Source organism: Ramularia collo-cygni, assembly GCF_900074925.1.
Source record: "Ramularia collo-cygni strain URUG2 genome assembly, contig: RCC_scaffold01, whole genome shotgun sequence".
Classification (NCBI taxonomy): domain Eukaryota; kingdom Fungi; phylum Ascomycota; class Dothideomycetes; order Mycosphaerellales; family Mycosphaerellaceae; genus Ramularia; species Ramularia collo-cygni.
Genome location: NW_019716255.1, coordinates 1,696,624 through 1,707,564, shown reverse-complemented (window position 1 = coordinate 1,707,564; position 10,941 = coordinate 1,696,624). Strand labels below are relative to the sequence as shown.

The 10,941-nt window shown below is 52.0% G+C and overlaps 2 protein-coding genes; both read right to left on the bottom strand.

Annotated features, from left to right (window-relative positions):
* Positions 1 to 247: 247 nt before the first annotated feature.
* RCC_00624 (probable Catalase-1) lies at positions 248 to 3,010 on the bottom strand (the record flags this gene model as incomplete). XM_023765781.1 has 9 exons in its annotated part: positions 248 to 1,087; positions 1,140 to 1,302; positions 1,379 to 1,514; positions 1,569 to 1,732; positions 1,823 to 1,885; positions 1,941 to 2,157; positions 2,211 to 2,397; positions 2,519 to 2,787; positions 2,842 to 3,010. 9 exons carry the CDS (start codon positions 3,008 to 3,010, stop codon positions 248 to 250), a joined length of 2,208 nt encoding a protein of 735 aa, XP_023621549.1.
* Positions 3,011 to 6,297: 3,287 nt separating this feature from the next.
* RCC_00623 (uncharacterized protein) lies at positions 6,298 to 8,352 on the bottom strand (the record flags this gene model as incomplete). Its single annotated transcript, XM_023765780.1, has 1 exon — positions 6,298 to 8,352. One exon carries the CDS (start codon positions 8,350 to 8,352, stop codon positions 6,298 to 6,300), a length of 2,055 nt encoding a protein of 684 aa, XP_023621548.1.
* Between the last annotated feature and the right edge of the window lie 2,589 nt (positions 8,353 to 10,941).

Here is a 10,941-nt window from a genome sequence, read left to right as displayed (position 1 = left end):
ATTAGCTCCATCCCGGTCGAGATGTGAAGCACTTTACGAGACATTATCACAGACTTGCAATAGTGCATAACATCCTCCAAGACTGATCAGTAAGTTGGACATGTGCGGCCAGGATGTCAAGACGCGCGTTCTATACTGGGACCATTCGCGAGCCATGGGTTTAATTTCATCCTCGCAACCGACGGAGCTAAGTACTGTGTCCTGCTATACTGTATACTGCTATGATTTCACAAACCATCACCTAGCTCTAGTACGCCACCATCAGCGGGAAGCCTTGAATCTCACGCTCAAAGTTCTTGTGCATCGAGATGGCATAAAAGTAGCTGCCCATGAAGTCGGCGGCACCTTTCACCACCTGTACAGACTCCGTGAACGTATCAGGTTGGGTCTTGGCCGCTGTGACGACACCATATGAGTCCGTCACGGTACCGCTAGTGGAGAACTCCATGCCTTCGAGCTCAGTCGCATCTCTTACGAGGTCAACGGCCTCCCCAACGGCACCAATAGCCTTGAGGTGGGCAAAAGCCTCACGAACCCAGTGAAGAGCTCGTCCCATCTTGCGTAGCGTTGCGACCGAATCGGCTCCGCCAGGAACGAAGATCGAATCGAACATTGTAGAACGCATTCCCTCAAGATGATGGTCAGGCGTAACGCCGTCACTAGATGCCTTGCTTTCACCAGCAGCGAAGATGGGACTTCGTCTTGGCGCGATCGTAAACGGCAGGGCGTTTGCAGCCTTCAGAGCAGCTACCATACCGTTGTAGGCAGCAGCATCGTAACCATCCGCAATGATGATCGCAACACGTCGTGTAGCAATTGTCGGAATCTCGGGCTCGAACTCTGTTTGACTCAGGCCTTTGCTCGTCTTGCCATGGTTTGATCTGCCAGCTGTCTGTGGAACCTCGCCTCCGACCAGCTCTGCCACAGATTGTGCCAACGGACGATCAATATCGGCAAGGCGTTGAGACATGCGGTTGTACACAATGGGATCCTCGCAATGATCGAGCTCAAAACCCAGGGCAAACTGGATATGCATCTGTTCAGGCTTCGACATGGAGTTGTAGAAGAGCTGTGCTTGATTATAGTGCTGGTTCGGGTCAGCATATCCCGCGCTGTTTTGTAACACATGTGGAACAAACCTCTCTGAATTTCTTGCTGCGAAGACGAGCCTTCATGCCCTCTACTTTCTGCGGGTAATCGACATAGGCTCCTTCTGATGGCTGTGCGGGAGGGCACTTCCCGAACCTGTTGGGCCAGTAGTTCACGGTGCCCTTTRTGATCGTATGCCGCATTTGTCCGTCCCTGTTTTCCAGATGTATGGTCAGTTACCGCTGCGAGACACGATCCAGTGAAGCTTTCGATAAAGCCATTGACTTACCGGTTATTGTTCATGACAGGGCAAACGGGGCGGTTGATAGGCAGCTCCTGGAAGTTGATACCTATTCGGCTCAGCTGCGTGTCCTGGTAGCTGAAGTTGCGGCCCTGGAGCAGCGGGTCATCAGAAAACCCAATTCCTGGTGGATTCAAGTCAGCTCAAATGCAAACGCCAAGTGAAGTGTATGACAAACCTGGAGGGATATGTCCGGTACAGAAGGCGACTTGCTCAGTCTGGGTAAAGTACTCATCGGGGTTGCGGTTCAGCTCAAGCTCGCCAACGTATTGGATGGGCACAAGTTCCTCGGGCCAGATCTTTGTGGCATCGAGTATGTCGAACTCGAACTTGTCTTCGTCGCTATTAAACACGGGGTGATCAGAAAAGTGCCATGATGGTAGGCGTAGACCGCAACGTCCCAACCCGATCTATGCTATCAAGCGMACTTACCCTTCTGGAATCACTTGTACACCAAAGTTCCATTTGGGGTACAATCCTGCTTCGATGGCCTCCCTTGAAAATAGCAATTTCAGCAGTCATTTCATGGCAGAAACCATTGCACACTTACCACAAGTCCTTGCGATGAAAGTCGGGGTCCTGCCCTGCCAGTTTGAGTGCCTCGTCCCAAACAAAACTGTGCACGCCAAGTTGAGGAGTCCAATGGAACTTGACAAAGTGTCTCTTGCCCGCATCATTCTCGAGGGTGAACGTGTTGACTCCGAATCCTTGCATCATACGATATGAGCGGGGAATGGCGCGATCACTTTGCTGCCACATGAACATATCTAAAGCACATATTGATTAGGATTGTTTTCAATAGACGAGTCCAAGCACTTACGTGTAGCCTCCGTGTGCAGATATTGAAAGTCCCAGAAGTTATTATGCGCAGATTGAGCCTGGGGGACCTCGTTGTGTGGTTCCGGTTTACCAGAATGAATAAGATCCGGAAACTTTAAGGCATCTTGGATGAAGAAGACTGGAATGTTGTTTCCAACCACGTCCCAATTCCCCTCGGTGGTGTAATGCTGCATTCATCGATAGTCAGCGATATTGAAGGCAGCGATTCATTTTTTGTGGACTCTTTTGTCCGATCGGACGGCAACCAGTTGAACCTGCCCTGATGGAAAATCCGCGAACGTCACGCACTGTGTCGGCGGATCCGCGACTTCCAAGGACAGTTGAAAATCGGACGAAAGTCTCAGTCGTTCGCGAAGTGTCTGTCAGCACCTTGGCAGAAGTGTACTCTGCCAGACTCTTGTGCATCTTGAATGTACCAAAAGCGCCAGCGCCACGTGCGTGTACCACTCTCTCTGGAATGCGCTCATGGTCAAAGCGATTGATCTTCTCTCGTCCAGCGTGATCTTCAAGGAGATGAGGCCCTGTCTTGTTTTCGGTAACGACCTTCAACGTATCATCTGGTAATAGGCTTGTCAGCTACAGACGTAGAGAAAGGCTTAGTTCCCACATACCGGTATTGGATTGGAGGACGCCGTAGTCAGTGGTGATGCGAGCCTTGGGGTCGTTGTAGTCTCTCGTAGCACCGGCAATATCGGATGCCTTTGGACCAGCACTGCCTCCCAGGGTCTGCTGTAGCTTGTTGAGACCTGCAGAGACGGCTTGTCCTGCTTCAGATGCCATATCGATCGTCTTTTGGCTCTTTTTGGAAAGCAATTGACGGTGATGGCGAGTTGTCTGTTATGCAAATTGGAGAGGAGATGATACGTGAGAAATTACGCGTAGAGAGAGAAATGCCTTTTCTATCGCCCCTGCCCGCAGTTGCATACTAATTGCATCGCCATTTGGTCATGGTGACAACAGCTGCGAGCTCGCGACAAAGAATGTAACAACCAATCGATACGGCGAGGGTCAATGGCGAGGGACGGACGCGTTATGCAAATGGGACGTCATGGTGAACAAACACAAACGCTGTGCTGGGGTCACTGGAACGTCTTCCCAGTATTGGCCACTTCATCGGAGTTGCCTCGCTTTGATGTCGCTGACACGGAGCAGGTAGTTACCAACTCATCCGAGACGTCGTCCCCACAGGCTAGCGAACCGTGGCTCCACTTTCGCATGTTCAAACTTTCACCGGAGGTGGCTCCGAACCGTCGATCGCTCGAAGTAGCCTGGAGGTACTGTACCGGGCTTCACTCGATACCAAAACTACCTTAGACACTTAAAGCAGGAAAACGCTGACTCTCTACCACATGTTACGAGTAAGAAAATACTTCTCCAGCATGAATTGGTTGGATAAGCCGAAGCACAGTCTTTCTAAGTTTGGGCATGTTAGAGTCTCTTCATTATCATCACGCTAGTCTCACGTTTTGCTCTCTTGTATCCCCTGGTCTCGTCCGTAGGAATAGCGTTTTTCTTCGAGGCGACGAGGACTGCCTTCGCATAGGACGTTGTATCGTCTGCGTTTCGTGCTGCCCGCTTAGGTGAAGATTCTGCCAACTTTCTCTCCTTCTGGTCACCAAACACATAGTCTCCGGCTCCACTGTTGAACGAGATTTGTGTTAGCTCATGGATGAGGCAATGTTCTAGTACCTGGGCCTCGTGTGGGAAGAACCTATAGCAGAGTCAGACTTCGTCAGCCGTAGAGAAGCCACACCGGGCCATGCCGTCCTTGACAACATTGCATGGATCTTCATTTCCAAAGTGGTAGGTGACTTTGTCCAAGCTGGCCTACATTGACGAGAAGTTGTCTGAGCGCTGAATTAGCCGTGCCTTTTCCTAGCGATCTATGCTTCATCGCCAACCTGACACAAGCTTATCATAACCTTCGGTGATAAAGTATTTCCAAAGTAGCGCTTGTGAAGCTTTCTCTCATGCGAGTCGAACTCCTCGCGGAGTTGAACGACAAGACTCGAATGACGCTTGGGTATCATCACTGATAGACCAAGCAGAAAGCCCTACAGCAGAGCGTGTCAAAAGCTTCGGGATGTGCATCACGAAGTGGGCGAAGGAATGTGATCCTGGGAAGTGCCCGGCAGTGTAAAAGCAGCTGAGTCTGAGGGATAGAATTGTAATATCTGAAGTATGGGGTTGTAGTGAAAGACTGAGCGTTCGGTTATACGATGAACCTGCCGTAGTTTGAAAGAAGTTGGTGCATCAGAAAGGGAGGCTCTGAACCCAACTCAAAATTCGATCGGGATGTCGCGGAGCTGAATGGCCACAGATCTCTTGAGGCTACCGGAGATACGGACCCCATACGGCCATTTAGAAAGAAGTCGCAATGACCGCAGACTTGACACGCAATCACTCGGAATCTTACCGGGTAGGCGCAGATGGAGGAAGCCAGAAATGCTGTTCATAATCAAGGTGCCGTGACCATCCTCTAAGAATCGTTTCGTGTAGTGGTGAAATTTCATTCGGCACCGCTCAGGTAGATATTCTTAGTATGATTGGATGGTGCAAGCCCTCATGTCGTAGATGTCGTCGTGGTGCCTATCGCGGAGGCAGAGAAGACCCCCGAGACGTACTTCGTATTCCCAGAGTATACTTCATCCGATGTTTTCGAGGGTAGCGAGACCTTTCCGACGGCGTCGTCCCGAATGTAGGTGTGCGGAGGAGGAGACGTTGACTTTGATCGGCAAATAGAAACCCTAATAAGGTAGCTCCGCTGCGCTGCGCCCCACATTCACATGCCTGCTGGGAAGATCTACCTACCTGGAACTCATTCACCTCACATCATCATTTTCGACAACACATGTTCTTCCTCCAGCTCGAGCCGGCCTCGAGTATTCCATTCCAGTCCGTACAATGCAAACCAGTTCATGACTTGATATGAAGCTCCAACTCCAATGATTGACCTTCCAACCCGTCTCCGTCGCGCAATCCGACTCTCCGATGCGGTCCTCTGCGCTCGAATCCTCCGCTCCCACCCCTTCCTCCTCCAAAACCCGGACTTTGCCAATAAATCCAACACATCTCTCCRTCTCGCCGCCTCTCAGGGCTCACGAGAAATTGTCCAGCTCCTCATAACTCTCGGTCACGACATTTCAGAAATATCGCGAAATGCAGACCACGATACCCCTCTGATGCTCGCTGTGAAAGCAGGACACGTCCAAACGGCTGCACTTCTCGCTCAGAATTTCCCGCGATGCATTCCAATTGTGAATAAAGAGGGTCTGGATGCCCTGGCATTATCTGCTCAAACGGCAGCATCCAATGCTTTGATTCCAATTCTATTGGAGGATCCCAATTTTCCCGCGAGCGTGCATGTTCGGGACTATGATGGAAATACGCCTCTCCATCATGCTTCCGCGTCTGGAGCACTGAAAGCTCTGCGGCTGTTACTAGCGAACGGAGCGGACCCGCTGGCGAAGAACAACTATGATTGGACTCCACTGGCGTATAGTCAGACGGTGGCGGCGGAGGTGTATATGAAGAATCTTGTAGCGGAGTTTGCTCGACGCAAAGCTGAGGGGGCAAAACTGAGCGAGGAGAGAGAGAGAATGCGGGCTGGTGGGGTGAGGCTTGTAGGTGGGGATAGTATGGAGGACATTGTGGACGAGGATGATGTCATTGGGGATGTGTTGAAGAGACATTGGAGCCCGACGGATGTGAGAAGGCCCGCAACGCCAAAAAGTAGTTTTGAGTGGGGGAATGCCCTGGGCCACGCGAGGACCAGATCCGGGTCTTGAAGTTCAAGTATGCCCAACGAAGTATACGACCAGTGAAGGGAGTTCATTAGAGGAGGAAGCAGCGTTTCAAATTTCGTAAACATATCTATGGATGAGAGGTCTATCTGCAATAAAGCGAGCCGGGTATCTCCGCCATGCCTACGAAAGCAATGCAACAGTCTCAACTGCAAGTTCACCATCCTCCACGACTGTAGAGATCCAAATAGTGTCCTACCGCCATCGTCATCCAATCATACCGTCGTACCCTCTTTCGGCGGTCCCAAAATACACAACACAATCCTATTGTGCCGGCCCTGGAGGACCCTGATCGCTGTTACTCCTCGAGCCACTCGAAGGTCCACYGCCAGTCCCTAGCCCTCCAGGTCCAACACCACCTTTGTTCATCCATCCAAACCAACTGCTACGGTTGGCAGACTTCTTCGCCGCATCCTCGTCTGCGGCCTCTTGCACCAAGCGTAGTGGACGAGGCTTGCTGCCCATCATAACCGCGCCACTGATCTTTGTATCTTTGTCGCCGCTGCTTGTAGTACTCCTGGGAGGAGATGGGAACCCCTGCGCAGTTTCAGAAGCAGCCATGTCAAGAGCTTCAAAGTTGGGGGAGTTCGTGACCATGCTATTGCGATTGCTGTGGAGTTTGCTATCGCGTTGAGGACCCACGCTCTCTTTCCCGGCTGAGCTTTCGTTAATGGTAGGCACAGACGAACCGCTGGGTACCCGAGAGAAGAAGGCGGATGAGCGTCCGCTTGGGGATGAGAGTCCTGGGCTAAGAGGCCCTACCGGATTGGATGGACCGCGATACATGTTGGTCACGACACTAGCGGCTGGCCAGTCGGAATTCGCACGTCGATGACCGCTTGCCATGCGTGGTCCAATCGGCACGCTTGGTGCAGTCTCAGGGTTTTCATTCCCTCTTGGAGCTCCACCATCACCTCCGAGCTGCTGGGAAAGTGGTCTAGGTCGCTTCGGGCCTGTTGAGGTCTTCGGACCCATGACGCTCTTGGCGCGTTGGAGGAGACTAGGCTGCTCGTTGTCCTTTGCGGGAGGCGGAGGCGGCAGGTCCTTGTCCTTGTTCGAGAGTGAGGGTGGGCCAGCCATGAGATCGGGTGTCTTGTCCAGGATCTGCTCAAACTGTTCGTGCTGGAGGAGGCGAGAGATGATATTGTTAATATACAATGTCAACGCCTTGTTCTGGTCCTTGAGACTGTTCACCTCGGTCCGCAGACGACGATCGTTGCTATCGCCTTCGCCCTCGCTATCTCCGAGTTCGTCTGCAAGACTAGTGCCTCTACCTTCTTCTCCAGGAGGTTCGGGGCTTCGTGATGGCGGTCTTGAAGCCGTGTTGGGGTTGTAGGGGCGGAGAAAGTCGCCGCTCAGCGTCTTCTCACTTAGAAGAAGCTGAAAGGACTCGTTTTCCTCCATCAGGCGGGCGTTTTGCATCTTGACTTCGTACATTTGCTTCTGCAGCTCGCGTAGATGCCCACCTCCCATGTGCTCCATCTCCACGACTTTGATCTGCGACTCGGCCAGCTCCATCCGTAGCGATTCTATAATCTTGTCCTTTTGCATAACCAGCTTGGAGTTGTTACGCGAGACGGAGTCGCTCCTTTGCATGGACGACGGTGCAAACTGCATATCTCCCGCCTCGGGGTTGGGCGAAACACCTCCACTGCGGCCGCTTGCTGAGCGTGACACCATCGGCCGGCGCTCATCGTCCAGACCCGCACGCATTTCCCTCTGCGCCAGCGTTTCCTTCATGCGCTGCAGTGCACTCCGCATTTCCTCTTCTCGGTTGGTGGCCTCTTCCTTTTCCTTCATGCTGGCTGCACGCTCCGACTCGTAAATCTGCTCCAGCTCACGACGGGCTCTTGTGCTCTCCTTCTTTGCATTCTCTAGTTCTTCAATGCGCTCCGAGTTCTCGTGCACACTCTCCTCTAACATCGCTTGTTCCTTTAACGATTCGTCTAGCTTTGCCTGCACTACTGCCATCTGCTTTTCCTTCTCCAGCGTGGCCTGCTCAGCAAGTGCAAGCTTCTCCGCCAGCTCCTCTAGTCGGGCATGCATCTCTGCCTTGGCATCTGCCTCCGCGGTGGCGTCGACGGAGGTGGGCTTCCGAGCAGCAGCACGAGCAGATAAGGGTGTTCCCGTCCGAGTGGAACGTGTTCTATTCAGGCCGTTGGTGGCTGTGCTGGTGGTGTGGTTGGTCGCAGTGCCAGTTGCGCTCGCTGGCCGCGCAGGACTAGATGTTGCAGATGTCGCCATGGCGGCATTGCTGTTGGGGGTCTTTCGTGCCGCGGTGGGCACCGCGGGCTTCTTATTTGGGGTCGATGCTGACATGATTTGATTACGAGCTGCTGCGCGGTCGGTGGTGGGAGCGCAGCATGCGGCGAGGCAACCCGAGCTTCTACGCTCTCTTTCCGTCTATCGCGTGTGGCCCGAAAGAGCTAAGTTTAGACTATGTACGGCGGTGCGGCGGTGAAGGTTGGAAGCCGCGATCGTACGTCGTGCGTGCACAGCCCAGGATTGCAGAACAACGATGCAAGATTTCCAGAATTGCGYGTTTACAAAGAAGGGAGGAAAGGATGCGGCCTGATCATCCATCTGTTGCTGGTCACGAAATTGGCACGCCATGCTAGTCGGTCCCCACCTGCATGTGAACATGAAACGGCAACTTAAATGCAACGACCAGGTGTGCCGGCCGGCCTTTCAAGTTACACGGCTGGTTGACAACGGCTGCCGTGGCATGACCCGGTTTCGTAGGCAACTCAACTTCTTGCACCGTCCAACTGCCGCTTCTTGAGTGCGATCTACTTGCCGTCGATGAGACATCGTTACCTACTCTATTCTTCACGTCGATCAGAACAGCGTAGGTGAGCATGACTCCCAACCGTCCTGGACTCAGGGGCTTCGACATTAATCCGAAATGCACAGGTTCTTGAGCCGAGTGGAAGCCGCGAATCGGCCCAGCCCGTTGTCGCCCAATCAATAATGAATGACCTGCAGGCATCCATCGACATCGATGATAGGCTCTTGCCATCMTGGCTTCTACAGCATCGGGCGCTTCATGGAATATCCCAGATTCAATGAAGAGTCCAGAGATACTCCTACAGCGTGCTGCCATTTCTAGCTCCACATTCAAACACTTACTTCTAGGCCTGGGTTATTTTTGGAAGWTCACTCTTCCCTGGGTCAACTTACAACGGACGAGATACTATCTATGCCTACATCTGGCGAATAGATGAATGTTTTGAGCGCTATGTTCACTTCCAACAAACACATTTCTCGGACTGAAACACAGCAAGCCAGAGTCTTCCAAAGATATATCCTTCTTCCAGACTACTGTGCGTCATTCGCCCAAGAAATAGAGACTATACTTAGGTAAGCTCTTTGGTAGTCATGGGACCGAACCAAACTTCGCGGGACAGCGAATATTGATACAAACGTCCACTGGTTGTTCTAAGACACCTCGCCATTGCCTATAGCGCGCAACATACTTTGCGAGGGACTTTCCTGCACGCAGCATTTCCTTGGACGCCTACACGGACTACCGCTTCCATGGACTCTGTGTACCCCGTTTCTCCATCCCTAATTCATCTAGAGAGCAGAATACATGATAGCCGATCCTGTCAGGGGGAATAAATGGATATCGGTGAGATGGTCGTAATGCGTTGTGACATGATGGAGGTATGTGTGGCCCTCTCGGCCTGGCTTAGGCAACCGAATCACGTTGCTGAATTCGTGAAGACTTGGGAGAGAGCCGCCTGTGGTGTATGCTACATGCCCAGGGGCCAGGCCCTTGATAGTGTCGAATTCAAGCTAAGGTGGTATGAACGGGAAAGGAATTGGTTACACACATCAGCTAGTGGAATTGTAAATGGGTTGGCCAGAGCGTTCGATATGAGGATCATTCATCGAGACAAGACATCTTTGTTTATGTCTACGATGTCCTAAGGCCTCGCTCTCTACAGACTCGACGATTCTAGGCCTGCTAGAATCCTAACCACTAGCAGAGTAGCAAATCAATCGAGGGGGCGGTTCGGGGCGCTGCTCATGTTGATGGTTTCTCATATCGACAGGTCTGGCCCGGTTGGCAAGCTAGAGCTCCCACTGCATAGCAACAACCACATGCTTACAGCTGATCGAAATGAAGAGCGACTGTGCTGAGATGAACTCAATTTTTTGGCGCTATAAGCAGATGGGTCACGGTATTACAAGGAGAAGAAGCATTTCGCCCCCCGTCATTCCAGAACATATGGGAGTGTACAGGGACTAAATATCCCAATCTTCGGCGTACTCGTTCCACTGCGATCGCTTCCCAACATAACTTCTACTCTCCGGCCGGCTCGACACCAGCGTATCGCCATCCATGTACATCATACCATACTCATATACCACATTAGTGGTTATACCTGCCTCTTCGATCTGTGTCATCTTCTGCAACACTTTACCTGCCAGCTGACGACAATGGTCGCTAAGATTCTGCGAAGCCTCGATCGCCGTGAATTTAACACGCCAGGTTTYCCATGAACTTTTCCTGTAAGTAGCGCTCATTTCACACATCTCGAAGAGCTCGGCTCCGGCGTAAAGAAGCCATTGCGCTGCTGCGCATGCATGCTTTTCGTAGTCATTAGGCAAAGCCTTGGAGTGATCGAGCTTTGTGAACGGTGCCCGATCTATAGTCCGCCCAGTAGTCATATTCATTCCGGCAACGAAAAGTCTGGCGCAGAATGCGGAAAAGTTCTCTAAAGAGGGCTCCGGCCTTTCCGCGCTGTCAGAATGGTGTGCGAAAATCCCTTTATAATGTCAGGCCTGCTCTCTATTCTTGCATTTCTTGAGAAACACAGTACGAACTTGATTCCCAAAAGGCTAGATTATTCTGTTCAAACTTTTCAACCATCACTTCGGACCAAAGATTGACCTTCTTCC